We start from the raw sequence: 14255 nt of genomic DNA on the forward strand, positions 1-14255 counted from the left end.
AAAAACAATGCCAAGCTATTAAATCACATATATAAAGTATCTCACATACCAGAATTCAAGTCAAATAAAAACCAGCTTCCCTTCTGACTAGAAAGATGTATCAAATAAGCATAACATATCCAAATCCAGTGCTTAAAGAGAAATTAAGGATTCTACTTCTGTTTCTTAGTTCTCAAAGAAACCTCCTTCCGTTGTGTATTTTGAAAATCACTCAACAGGAAGGTAGTTTATATTGCCAATAAGTAAAATGTGGATTTTACCAATCGGTCTATAAGTAACAACCCTCCTTCCACCCACCCCAAAAAATCCTTTCCACATCACTTAATCCAACTCTTATGTCTTCTTAATTTTTTTCCCCCTTCCATCTGTGCTAACGTTTACTCAGAAATTTATGAGCTACTTAAAGATTGTTAGCAAAACCAACCCCGTGTGAAAAAAACAGCATCAGCATCCAAAATCATGAAGGGGGGTAGTGATGGATAAAAATTACGAGGATAAAAACCTGTTTCAAGACTGATGTTTGTTCATCTTAATAAATTTTTCCTACAAAAACTTAATAACATCTTGAGTTATCAGATTTTCTTCTAATATTTCAAGATTTTTACAATTTCCATATAATATGGACCCTATCTCAAGTTATCATACCTAGCTGCACTCTTCATCTATCACAGCTTAAACTGAATCCTATTAACCTTGTATGACTGTAACTGTATGCAGTTAAGTCTGTTAAGACTAGAAGAATTTAACCCTTTTTAAGAAAAATAGGATCAAGTCCCACAGTTGTGGTGATATAAAATACTTTATACTACCAAATACAACCATGTTAGTTCAACCACACACCTGCTTGGAACCTTTCCTGGAAGTAAAGAAAGCATCACAGTTCTTCCAACGACATTTTAGTGTCTGAAAATTTGGGTTGGTATGGTCACTTAGCAAGTGTTGTTTCAGATGGTCCACAACTCCGAAGATCAATGAACATCCATGCCACTGGTAGAAAAAACATGCCAGAATAAACCAGGGAAAAAGAATTCTACCTAATTCTACCTAATTTCTTGCAAGTTCACAATATTCTGCCAAGACTGTTCACACACATGCCACCTCTTGTAACTTTTTAATCTTTGTATTCCATTTCCATTCTCAATGGTCTCTGTTTACAGCTAATTAGAGCTTTACAGCAATTCTTCCTGCCTCTAGCCTAGCCTAGACCATTAGCAAGAAAGGCAGGAGGAAGAGAGGAACTAAGTCTTTGCAAGATTTAAGCTTACTTGAGAGAGTCATTGGGAATTTAATTAAACTTCTTTAGCATGCTAAAGAGTAAATCAGTTTTTCATTGTCACTCAGCTGAAGTTTTTGATGTTAAACAGTTACATGTCACTACTAAAAATTGCTAGGAAGAAAAATGATTTAAGATGCTACTACCACCTTGCTCCAAAGCATACACATATACTAAAGTCCATGAAAAATGGACCTAGTGATATATACTTACATTTAAAACGTACATATACATTTTTAAAACACTACTGAATTATAATAAAGGTCAAGCTATCCAAGAGTGAGTAGTGACCACCCCCAGAAAATTAGCCTAAAAACTACAACAAAGGCTAAAAACATTTTGCTCATTACCCAGCAACGATAATTCTGCATCAGATTAAGCCTCACAGCTCTGACACTGCCATCATAGCATCCAGTGTAGATCTGTAAAAGAAACATTTATGGATAAGCAAGCTGGGAATAATAGGAAAAAAAAAAAGTCAAATTTTAAAGGAGGCTTCAGTGTAGAGTGTATTAGGTGGAAAAAAAAAATCTAATATCAATAGGCAAGGCTTCTAAATTTAAAAAAATGGGTCTAACCTAATTATTTTAAGATTTGCACTCATAATTTACAAAAAACTACTAATGAATAAGAAATATTTCCATAGCTTCTATTGTGACAGCATCATGTGTATAAAAGTTCAGAAAGCTTTAAAATATGTTACTGTCCACTAAGTGAAAAAATTTTAGGTGTAAATGTCAAGTTGAATATATTTCCAGGACTGAGCCAGTTACATGTGTATCAAAAAGGAATGGAGAGGCAGGATAAGGAAGAATATCAGAATTTCAGAAAGACTATGCAGATCCTGAAGAGGTAGGCAAAATGATATTTTAAAAAACACTTTTGTCAGACAAATGCTCCACACAAAATTGTCTTTTGGAAAGCAAAGCATGTCAGACACTCAGAATCCCATAAAGAACATTCACAGTTAAAGAAGTCCTCACAGAATACAGAAAACTCCGCAAGTGGAAGATTTGCTATTTTTGTTCAAGTCTTTATCTCTCGGAAATTCGTCACTAGGATATAACAGCCAATCTATGGTGTGTAAGAGACTGCACTTTACTACTAAGAACACTACAGGAAATTATAATCTTTCACTCATCACTAAGCTTCTTATTTGAACATTTGAAAAAGCCCAAACCAGACTGCTGCTGAGGGACAGTTCAAGCCTCAGACTGTAAGCACTTAGCTCTCCATCTCACTCACATGAGAAGTGAAGCTTGGACAGAATGCATTCCAACTAGTAGGAGATCAGTTCTGTTAGACTTGATTCTTCTGTTACTAGAGATCATTACTATACCTCTTATTTTACAACCTGAAAGGAAGTTTGCAAACAAATTCCTACACATGGAGACAAATATGTGCTTTTAATGACTACTTTAAGCAGGTTATTTGTCCAGAAGTGCTTCTGAAACCTCTACCTTGCAGGGCAGATGCATGAAGAAATCTGAATCAACTGTGTATCTTTGTTTAGGTTCTATCGAAGGTTACTAGAGGTTTGACTGTGGGTGAAGCTTTTCTCTAGCATCTGTGTGACACTGAGTAAAAGTCAAACAGGATTGATGGTTGAAAAGAAGGAATATTTTACTATTTCTAGACTCTTCACTGCAATCATCACTGTAAACAGAACTATTGTTTTAAGACTACAGTAAGCTAGAAGGCAATTTTTTGCCAGACAATAATATTACATAAATACAAAGCTGTTATAGCAACTTGATTTTTGTGGCTGATATTTCTAAGTTGTTCTTAGTCAGACAGCAGGTTGATTTCATTATATGAAAAAATTAAACAGTCTTATATATGCTTGTGGAAATTACAACCTTTTCTTTGAGACCAGTGAAAAGAAGGAAGTTACCATGCTCTTATGGATGGTCATACACATGATCATATCTGTGTGGCCTCCGTAGACTTGCAAGCGGTCATGCGACTTGAAAGAAACAGAAACAGACATTTAATAGCATGACAGTTAATAGCCCTTTTTCACAGACATGCAAATCACAAAGCTTCCAAGAGCAGTTTCCTGGGTAGCAACTAAACTCCTCTGGTGGTTTCCAAACTTCATAGACACCATGAAAGCTCACTTCTCGTTACATTACTTCTGTGATTCTTTTTGTCCAACTAAGCACTTTCAGCAAACAAAACTAGTATTTCCCCACTTTTCTGAGCTGTCATTGTCTTAGAATAACCCAGGTTATAAAAAAAAAAAAACAAACCAAAACATTTAGGTTATATTCTTTAAAACCCATGTATTTTGGCTTGTGAGACAAATATATATTCCAAGTGACAGGAAAGAGAGGGATGGGCCAGAGACCAGCAAGCACAAAGATGACTTCTATTTGATTCAAAATAATTAACACATATTAGGTAAATGTCATTAGTAACCATCTATCTTCTTACCTGTAGTTCGTAAACACGAACAAATTTATCCAGACATGCTGTCACCATCACTTTCCCAAGAATGTTCACAACTGTTACTGCATGGTTATGGCCTTTATAGATCCGTACCAGCTCTCCAGTCTGCATCAAGAAAAAGCAAAGGCAAATAGGTGTTCATGGTTTTTTTTTTTTTAAAAACAACAAAACAGTTTTACCTAACCTGGATAGGGTAGCTAGCTAGCTTCAATGCTCACTACTAAAGAAATGGAAACACCACTTTTTTTAGACTTCCACTTCCTGTGAAGGCACTTCCAGATTACCATCAAATACTACCTACCCTTTTCTTTGCCCGTGTTTGTAGTAATATTTGCAAAAGCAAGATCCCCAGATAAAAAGGCATTGTATATTGTATTACGAGAGTCAGCATGTTTATGTATCCTCTGCATGCCTCCTTAGTTAGCTATAGTGCATCGTCACATTAACAAAATCATATGACTTCCTTTCCTGGAAGCAATTTGCCTCACCAGTCAGTCAAAAATTCTGGAAATACTGACTTTATAGCATAGGAATTCACTGCCTTAATACCAAAACTCATTCCAACTGTATAACATGAGACTTACATGAATGTTGTGGGCATGGACAGACTGATCACTGGAGCCACTGAACACCAGATCATTCACAACCTTACAAAAAAAAGTTTTATTTTTGTTACAGATATGGAAACAGGCAAGCAAAACATTAAGACACTGTTCAGTTTAAAGTTGTACTGCAGTATTTCCTAAATTTGACAGTCTTAAAATCAATGAAGAGTATTAAAAAAAGGCATGCACCGAGTTCTTTACATAAGAGCTAGAAAATATACTAAGCTATCCTAACGACGACTTTTGACACTTCACAATTGACATGAGAAGCTGTTAACTTACAGCCCACCAGGCTAATGCATCCTATTTATGGACTATTGTCAGAGGCAGCTCAGCAGCAGCTCACAGACCAAGGAAACTGAATGCAGAATGCTGCTCTGCACACACACAGTAAAGCCCATCGTTTTCTGGAAATATCGAACGTGCTGTGTACTTATATTCTGGTCACTAAGACAGACGGTGCTCCTGACAAGTACTAATCTAGAAAGGATCAAGAAGGGACCACAGTATGCTGCCATGCAAGCATGACTAGCATAATCCAAAGGGCAAAAAATTCTGTGCCACTGCACTATAATATCTAAAGTGACAAATACAATTCATGGAAGTCATCCCCTATCTGTTACATGACAGTGGTCACAGCAAAGCAGTCAGACAAGGATATGTTCCAGTGTCTAATCTCAGGAGTCAGAAATCTGTAAATAAGTGTTAGTGATTCTTTCATTAAAAAAAGACTACTTGTCTAGAGTTGCATTTTTTTCCAGTTTCCTCTGAAGTTTGTACCATCAGGGTACATGAAAAGCAGCTTCAGCTTTTCCCCAACTTTCCCTCTGTTAGCAAACTCACATTTCAAGATTCCCTGAATCTAACCACATGAAATAAACATGCTTCCTACATACACATCCCCAACAGTTTTGCTAGGAACATGAGATATGACAGCCAGCCAGAGGCAATTTTCCTAACAAATTACTCAATTTTTATCATTTAAAAATAGAGAAATCCTCTACTTCCTACCATAATCTGCTCCACTATTAGAGAAGGAAGAAAGAAAAACCATGCCATTTTAAGCCTTCTTTGTCAAAAACGTATTTTCAGAGACACTTGCCTTCATGCAGAGTATAGTCTTGCTGTGACCTTCCAGGGTTCTGAGAAGCAGCCCGTTCCGTGCATCTCGCACGCTGATGGTGCAGTCGTAGGAGCCCACTACCAACAACTTGCGTGCTCCTTCCTGAGCTGTGGCTAGACAGCTCACTGCTCTAGGGCCATGACATTCAAAAGTATCAAGCTGCTTGTTGTTCTGTTGAAGGAGAAAAAAATGGCATTTAAGAATTAGAACTTTGCTATGACACTGACTAGACCACAGAGTCCTTTTTGTGTTGTACTTGTTAGAGCATCTGATTTCAGTTTATAACACACCATTTCAGCAGTGGTAAGAGTTGCATCTTAACAACTAAGTTTCCAAATCAAGCAAATTACTCCTATGTTAGGCTTCCATTTTCTGTCTTTTAAAAAAATATTTCATTATTTATCAAAGGTCCAGTAAATCCTCCATCCAAGTTAGAACAATGAGAGGAAATAGTGTTATGGGAAAGACACAAAACAGGATAAATTTATAAGGATAAATTTAAGAAATTAGTCTAGAATCCATGAAAAGAATAATCAGAAAAATAATTTATTTAAATAATGATTTTTATTCACTTTTAAATATCATGATTAAGCCTCTTTGCCAGAAAGCCATGTGAATGAGTCTCTTCTATAACTGCAAATGGAGTAGGCAAAACCAGCAACACATTAAAGTCTCTCACACTTGTTCGATGGGCAAGAAAGGAGGATTCACAATAATCAACAGTGTCAGAAAACTCTCATGACACATGACTGGTAGACCAGGTGGAACCTTAAGGAAAGACATGACAACAATACAGCAGTTAAGAGAAAGGTAACTGGAGGGAAGGGGAGGTGGGACAGCTTCGTGCACTGACAAAATGAAGGTCCAAAAGGGGTCAACAGCAACCATTCACACCAAAATACTTTACAAATACACTTGCTACTCAAAATAAAGAATGGAAAGAAACACAAAGTGGAGAGAAATAGGATCGCAACAGGCTTTGAGGTGCCAATCTTTAAACAAACTAACCTTTATGCTGAAGGTAACCACGCTGCCATTTGCAAGGCCTGCATAAAGGATCCGCCATCTACTGTGTAAACAAAGCACTCGATCTTCCAATTTAAACTGTTCCATGCACTCTTTGGACTGGCAATAGAAAAAAGCATTTAAAGCTTTTCATTAACTGGAAACAATGCAGGGGGAAAAGCCTGAAGTGAATGATGATTTTCATTTACAAGCTGCATTTTCACCTATAAGCTGCATTTTTTTGAACCAACAGAGCTGGAGAAAAACATCTGGAAGTCTGGTGTCACATAGCAGTTTGATCCTGGTATTAATCAGCTCATTTCCATCTCTGAGACTTGACTGTACTTCAGCATCCAGTTATAACCCTAAAAGCTTTATTCTAGTCAAAATCTCTAACATATATAGAAATTTAGACTACAGAGAAAAATACTGCTTTACATGCCTGAGTTTGAGGAATCCCCATGAAGACCCTCACAGGGTAGTGCCATGAATCATCAGCTTAAGAGTTAAAAACCTCTGGCAGTTTTCCCCTGAAGCAGATATTTGCTTTCTAGTCCTTCAAGACACAGGTTGGACAAGCTTTCCTATCATTTATCCTTAAGAGTTCAGCTTCAGGAAGTCTCAGTTTGCTCTTCCAGCCGCCCTCAGGATACCTGTTCTCTCTATAGCTGCTCTACAAAGAGAGCAGTGCCTTCCATAAGCAATGGAGTTAGAAATATAGCAAGACAAATACGATATTCATGTCCAGACAACCATCCTACACTTCAGTGTTCCCAACATTCAGAATCCTGTCATGTTGTTCTGGCAAAAACTCTGCAGACAAGCTAGCCAACATATCAGGGTAGTAAATCACTTAATGGTTAGCTGGTTTATGGTTTGGGGGTTTTTTGTCCCCCTGCTCCACTCTCATGAGGTATGAAGTGGGGCTCATATCCAGCTCCTATGGGTTTAAAAGGCTTTTTTCATCTATATTTGCTAAGAAATAGTTGCATAAAAATGCAGTATATGTTAATCAACACAGAGTTTGAGTACCTTGATATTGTAACAGTTGATAGTGTGGTCACTTGAGCCAGTGTAGAGAGCAGCATTCTTCCCATTTGTCTGAGTGACCAGGAGACAGTTCACTTTTGAGGTATGTCCTTCAAAGATGGCCACACACTTCCTGCTCTGAAAAGGAAAGTATAGGGTCCATCAGCGTAAAGCCCCATCATGCCTCTCAGAATCTGCGCCTGACAGAGTAGGGTAGGACAGTTAACAGAAGCAGGACACATGCAGCAATCTCTCTCCCCTTATTCCTCTCATAGGGAGAAGGGGTTGGGGAGGGTGAGAAGAGTTTTGAAGAAAAGAATAGAATAAAAAAAACTAGGCACTTGAAAAAGCAGCTGCTTCCTTAACTACATAGTAAGGCTTTATAAAAACAGAATTGCATCCCTGTGACTCCAATTAATGTAACACCATTCCCACAGCCTTACTTACAACCAGATTGTAGGCACAAACAGTTCTGTCCGCTGAGCAGGTATACAACAAATTCCCAAAAATCTGAATAGCATTCACTGCAGCCAGGTGTCCCTCAAAGTTTCCCTCTGTAGGTTCTTCATCCTCACCTGGCTCCGAAGACACTTCTGCACGACAGACACACATGTACTTTGATTATGAGAACACACTCAACTACTGTGTGGGCTCAGAACCTTAAAGTCACGTTTCATTGTGGCTTCCAGCTGGAGCCTGTAAGTGGCAGAAGGCAATATAAAAGGCCAGGAAGACCTTTATATGATGTTAAGTCCAGAATGATCTTTAAAACAGCAAAAGGATTGTATTATTGTTTGTCCTACAGCTCTTCAGAGACTATGGAGCAGGAGTGTTCATGTGGGAGGGGGTGGGGGGATGTGGAGGGGTCAAGGCACAAAGTATTCAGTAAGAGATGACATAAGTGAGTATGCATTACTTCCCACTTCAGTTTTTAGTGCAGGTTTTGATCTTCAGCGCAAAATTCCCCTCTGGAAGCAGTTTCTCAAGTCCTTCAAGATACTATACACAAAGTATCAGAAGAAAAGCTTAAAATACATACCTGATGAGTTCTTTGATCCTCTTAATGATGATGATATGGAAGTTTGTGTCTCAGCCACACTGTAACACAGAAATAAAGAGTAGCAAGATTGGACTTTGCATGTTTATTTTCAGACAAAATACTAGTGTAAGTAAGACTCCAGAACAAGACTCTGCATTTGGTAGAAAATAGGCTGTGACAAATAAGCTCAAAACCAAACTTTCCATGGAGGGCAGCCTTGTTCTTATGTTAGAGAAATTAGTAGGTAACAAGACACATCCAGTTGTTGGATGAAAAAAGCAAATTCAATTTTCAATCTTCCTCTTATTTCCCCTCCTGAATGAAATTAAAAGTTACTGGTGTTATAAGACTTTCTGAGTAGGGTAAAAAACAAAAGACAGAGGTCTGTCATAAATACTGTATAATGCTTTTACTTTTGAGAGATCTACAGTCTCACCTTCTTTTCACATCATCCCTATAATTTGTACCAATCTCACTGGTAGAGCTCACTTCATCATAACCAGCGCAAGACGCTCCTAGGATTGCTTGATCCACAGAGCTGCGTGAATCCCTCTTTGATGGACTGTCTGGCTTCTCATCTCCCGACTCCGATGAACCAACGTCAACCACTTCACACAGGGGTGCTGGAACTTCCACCAGTTCCAGAGAAGCATCACTATCATTCTCATCTTTGGTTCTTGCTGTTTGAGCCATAGCTCCATCCTCCTGTCTTGGAGGAGTGGATGTAGTAACCTTTTCTCCTTTGGGAACCTTTCCACCCTTGATTTTCCGGGCAGGCTTAGAGTCAATTATATCCTGTTCTGTATCACTGTTCTCTGGTACGTGGGCTGCCCTCAGAGTTTTCTTCTTCCTTAACTTTCTCCTCCTCCTGTTCCCTTTTTCTGCTGGGACTACAGTGGTTGTCGTCTGTTGCTCGGATGGTTCTGCTGACAGTTTGGGGCTTTTATCCATTGGCATTTCTAGAAGGATTGAATGCTTGGGAAGAGAAGGGCTACACTGATCCAGTAAAAAGCTTTCGGTCACTGTATCATTTGCTTCTTTCTTGCTGAAAACAGGCAGTGAATGAGGAGAAGGGTTTTCAGAAAGTCCAGCCTTTTCCCTGTCCGCAGCAGGCTTGTGAACATCTTGATCAGTGTGCTGGAAACAAGCTGCCAGCTCTGATAGGGATATGGTTGCAGAGATAACTGGATACACTGAAGTTTGCTGATTGGTCTCTTCTGAAGAAAACAGACTAGTGTTATATTCGATCTGTACAGCAATAAATATTTATGCAATATTGCTTTCCCTGCGTTTTTCTGTTTATACCTAATTGTGTATGTAAAGTACATATTCCTACATGTTGAAAGCTATGTGCACATGCAGACCTGCTATTTCAGTCAGCTATCCAGCCTTTAAAAAACATAGCTAGGGAATAAAATGTTTATCTGTGTATCCAGAAGCAAAGGAATGGGGCACATCATTCAAGCTGCTGGCTGACTATACGTTTTTAAAGTTCTGACAAACAACCTTTGGTGAATCCTACATTGTCAGCTTCAGATGCTGCCACCCTGCACTGTGTGCTCCCTTACCAGCTGTCACCACTGCCCTAGGACTGGTATCAACCAATGCACACCAACGCACACCTCAGCTGCTCAGAGACAGTTTGAAGACCTGGTGCTTAACCCATCTGCATTAATTATTTCCTCCAGGTTACCTGGACCTAACTCAAGGTAGAGGAGTCACGCACAACCATAGTTATGGGTGGGAATGGCAGCACTGTAAACCATCAGGGTAAGCTCTGTTAGTTCATCTGTGGTGGACTAAGCGATGGGGCAAACATACTCTGCCTATCATTTTAATTTGAAGCTAATACAATCAAATGAATCCAATCTCTCAACTGAGAGCGGCTAAGAGTGCGCGCAGCATCTCACAGCTGTGTTTCCCACACCCTGAAATTCCCCAGTTGCATTTGCGATAACTACAATCCAGAACAGGACATTTAAAGTTCACTGCATTTATTGGTTGGGATCCATCAATACAAATGGGAATTTGACAGTATTTGAAACACTTCCCTGGTTTGGTCTCTTAGAAACCAGCAAATTAAACCTACAGCAATGCTTGGACAAAGCTATTGGACTGTTTAACACATCACAGCACAAACTTGACCCTCTGGAATTATGCATCCAACTAGAGACTAGAGACAGCTTAAATGTGAACATCTCACCCCACACCCTCCTCAGGTGGGAAGTTCCAAGATAAAACTAAAACTTGCTGACAGCGTAGGGTACATTGTATTTAAAGTAAATCAATGGAAAACTGTTCTTCTCCCGACTCCTAACTGTCATACACAGCTTCAAGCTGTTAGAAAACACTCTATACAGAAGAAACAAATGCTTAGACAAGGTTTGGACAGCTACTGTGTTGAATTATACTGGGAAGAAAGCACACAAACCCTTAAATTCTGAATACACTTCTAGCACCGTGCATCCCTCATTTCCCAAAGGAAGGGGGAGCTAAGGAACTTGGTCACTTAAAAACAAAACAAACAGGAAAATACAAGTAACTGGCAACTTAAACTGAAATTTCTAAAACCAGAAGTTATTAATTCTCAGCACTTGGAGTACTGCAGGTGTTAGAAAAGGAAGCAGGACATTGCCACAGTAGTGCAAGAAAACAGTTCCACAGGTGGGAGAGACTACTGGTGGTTAGGGGAAACCAAAGGCCATCAGCTCCTTCAAAGCAAGGCTGAGCTGACCTCCTAGGGAAGCTGACAAACCAGATGTTCAACCACCAGAAAGCAGTCTGCCCCCAGAGAGAATTCCTCTCCCCCAAATCACAGGATTTACCTCATGGTAAATGCTTATTTCCTCCCCAACTTACCAAATTCATTTGATGGCAGACACTCATTTTAGATGTACCACATACAGAAGTTGATCAATACCAAAACCACATTGAATTGACAAACAAACATCAAAAGAACATCTTTGCTTTTAATATGTCAAAAATAAGTGTGTAGAAAGCTGACAAATATGCTAATGTGATGAAGACATTTTCAAAGTAATTATTTAAATAATAAATACAGCTATACCTTGAAGGTTTCTTTATGAGAAAAATCTAAAAAACCTCTTCAGCTTCTGTTGTACCTGTGCAGACATCAATAAAGTCTGAAGATTCTGCGAGCAAGGCACTTCATGCCACTGCAGCTAGTGATCACTAAATCTTCATTTTGAGTTTTCCAACTCTAACATTAAAAGAAAAATGACACGTCTCTTCATTGATGTTTAAACGTAATGCAATGGCACGTGACAATAAAAATGGGAAAGTGAACGAAAAGTAGTGGCTTCCTACAAGCTCAGTCTTATCTTCTTAAAGCTAGTTCTCTTAAAACAAAGATAAGCCATACATACCATCCTTCTGCTCTACCTCTTCTGCTCGTGAAGCACATGGAGAGCTCTGGAGTACAGAATTCACATTTTCTTCTGAGCCTTTTGGAGACACAGGTTCTCGTTTAACTTGTACTGAGGAGTCAGGAGGAGCAGTGGGTATGATGCCAGAAGACTGGAATGGTGACGGCATGTTTACATGAACAGAAGTTCCCAGTGAAGGTACAGAAGAAGACAAAGTGTCCAAAAGGGGCAGGAAAGAGCCTGCAGGAATTAGCTCAGCCACCATCTGAGACTTGGTATTTCTTCTCTCACTTAAGACACTGCAGGAAAGTTGCTCTGACAGCTCAGAAGGTTCATACGTTTCTAATGGCAAAAGAGGAGACAAAAAAAACAAGCCACAGAACAAAAGTGTTCACATTTTACAGTAAAATTTAGTGGTACCAAGAGCTCATTTCTTGTGGACACACAGACAAAGAAGAGACAAATTTGTAAAAAAGCCACTAGAGGGCACTACCATAGATGACAGACCGCACTTGAACAACAAAGACTTCAACCTTGAAAGCCTAAAACTTTATTGAACATTTTAAACGAGTGAATCCAAGTTAAATGCAAGTTTTACAAGATGCTGAGTTCGAAGAATATGCGAGTCAGCATTCCACTGTTGTAGTTTTATGGTATTCCATACCTTGTAGCCCCTGCAAGATCTGGATTCTCTGACTTCTCAGTGTACTCATTTCCATGGTTATCTGCAAAACAGTTGTGGTTTAAATCAGTCCTACTTAAGGCAGTTTTCCAGGTTGCTAACTTCTAGTTCAGAGAGTCTCAAAAGGCCACGTTACCTGTTGCTTTAATACAAGGAACCGTTGAACCTCAACATATGCAGCCTGCAGGGCAGCCCTAGCCTGCAAGAGACTGCTGTCCACACTATGCAGGGACTTGCTCAGCTCTTCTTCCCTCAGTGAAATAGCCAACAACTGGTCTACCTGAGAACGTTCTGAAAAAGAAACAAAATATAGCGTATAATTGCACTTGACAACACATTAAAATACTTTACACATCATATCTCAGCAAATACTACCACCTCAGAATGTAAAAATCACATAAATTAGGTCAAGCACCAACAGTCTTACAAGAAGCTGAAAACAAATACCTATACACAGGAATAGCCACATCTACATGAAAGAGAGCAAAGTTGAGTATTCCTCTTTACAGGATCTCAGCCTTGACTCTAGTAACTACTTCCATCATAGATTTGCCAGCACTGATTTAGTTAGTTGAACAAAGTCATTCTCTTTCACCAAGATCTTTTCTTGAAGTACATGTGTACATAAAGTACAAATACACATTTTCTATTAATGTAATCAAAAAGGCAAAGGCAAATTTAAGCTAAACAAGATTTAAATTATTCAGATAACCCAGAAGCCAAGGAAAGGCAACTTAAAAGATACCAATGACAAAAAAATTAGTTACTATCCAGGATGATTTGGGGGCATGAGATTCACGTTTGCAATCTCTTGAGAAAGAGTCTCTGAGCACTGCACTCAGTAAAAGATCCTCCTATACTACTTTCTAAAGTCCTCTGGCATTACACAGATCCTCCAAGCAAATTAAGTTTCAGTTTGAGCACTGCTTAGTTTCATTCAGGTTATAGTTTCCTTCAGTAGATTTACTACAATAATGATGATGCTGAAGCAAAGTAATGGGACAGAGAGATTTTACTCAGTTGAATGTGTTATTAGTCTCCATAATAGACACTAGTCATTGAAGACAGAGGCTGATAAAAAACACCACCTTTTCAAGTAGTGAAATATTAGTTGCAACAAGAAGATCCATAGTATTTTCCCTTCATTCCAAACAACTATTAATATAAATAACTCTAAAAAGAAAAATGGAACATTTGAAAGCTATCTTCTGGACCCCAGAGTTCCCAGATGGTGATGCAATCATGCAGATCCTGAAGAAAGCATTCTGCCTAGAACACAGATCATTCATTTTGATGCGTGGTGATGTGGATGTGTTAGGCATGTTTGAGAAAGACCTATCTAATGCCAGAATAAGGGTTTTCTTTGGTCAGGAGCAGGAAGGAGGGAGGCATTCCACATTAATTTCCATTAAGGGCAGGGAAGGAAGAGTCAAAAAATAAAAAGTATTGCCGGAGGTGTCAAAACCAGAACACAGCCCAAGTTATGCAGAGTACAAGTTTTCTGGTGAGACCACCCAGAAGTAGGAAGGGAAAGTTGCATGGCTGAATTAGAAGGGAGTGATGGGTGCTTCTCCCTTCAGAACTTCCATCTGAAGAGGCAACAAACTTCTCTTCCCTAAGCAGGGGAAAGCAAAGGTCATCTCTCTGCAACCAGGAACATGA

At 39.0% G+C, this 14255-nt stretch overlaps 1 protein-coding gene across 4 annotated transcripts in view; it reads right to left on the reverse strand.

The window, feature by feature from the left end:
- The window catches only part of ZNF106 (zinc finger protein 106), a 42211-nt gene that overhangs the window by 4706 nt on the left and 23250 nt on the right, over positions 1–14255 (reverse strand). For 3 of the 4 annotated variants that reach the window (XM_074824209.1, XM_074824207.1, XM_074824208.1), the window contains 14 exons: positions 12730–12884; positions 12576–12636; positions 11912–12253; positions 8962–9742; positions 8526–8584; positions 7934–8079; positions 7490–7624; positions 6461–6577; positions 5432–5623; positions 4309–4371; positions 3710–3829; positions 3168–3239; positions 1624–1695; positions 841–987 (listed from right to left, as the gene is read on the reverse strand). In XM_074824209.1, the coding sequence (XP_074680310.1) occupies positions 841–987; positions 1624–1695; positions 3168–3239; positions 3710–3829; positions 4309–4371; positions 5432–5623; positions 6461–6577; positions 7490–7624; positions 7934–8079; positions 8526–8584; positions 8962–9742; positions 11912–12253; positions 12576–12636; positions 12730–12884 (2462 nt within the window). The remainder of the gene's footprint in view (positions 1–840; positions 988–1623; positions 1696–3167; positions 3240–3709; positions 3830–4308; positions 4372–5431; positions 5624–6460; positions 6578–7489; positions 7625–7933; positions 8080–8525; positions 8585–8961; positions 9743–11911; positions 12254–12575; positions 12637–12729; positions 12885–14255) is intronic. The other variant, XM_074824210.1, reaches the window with a different exon arrangement.

The sequence above is a fragment of the Strix aluco genome, chromosome 4, assembly GCF_031877795.1.
Source record: "Strix aluco isolate bStrAlu1 chromosome 4, bStrAlu1.hap1, whole genome shotgun sequence".
Classification (NCBI taxonomy): domain Eukaryota; kingdom Metazoa; phylum Chordata; class Aves; order Strigiformes; family Strigidae; genus Strix; species Strix aluco.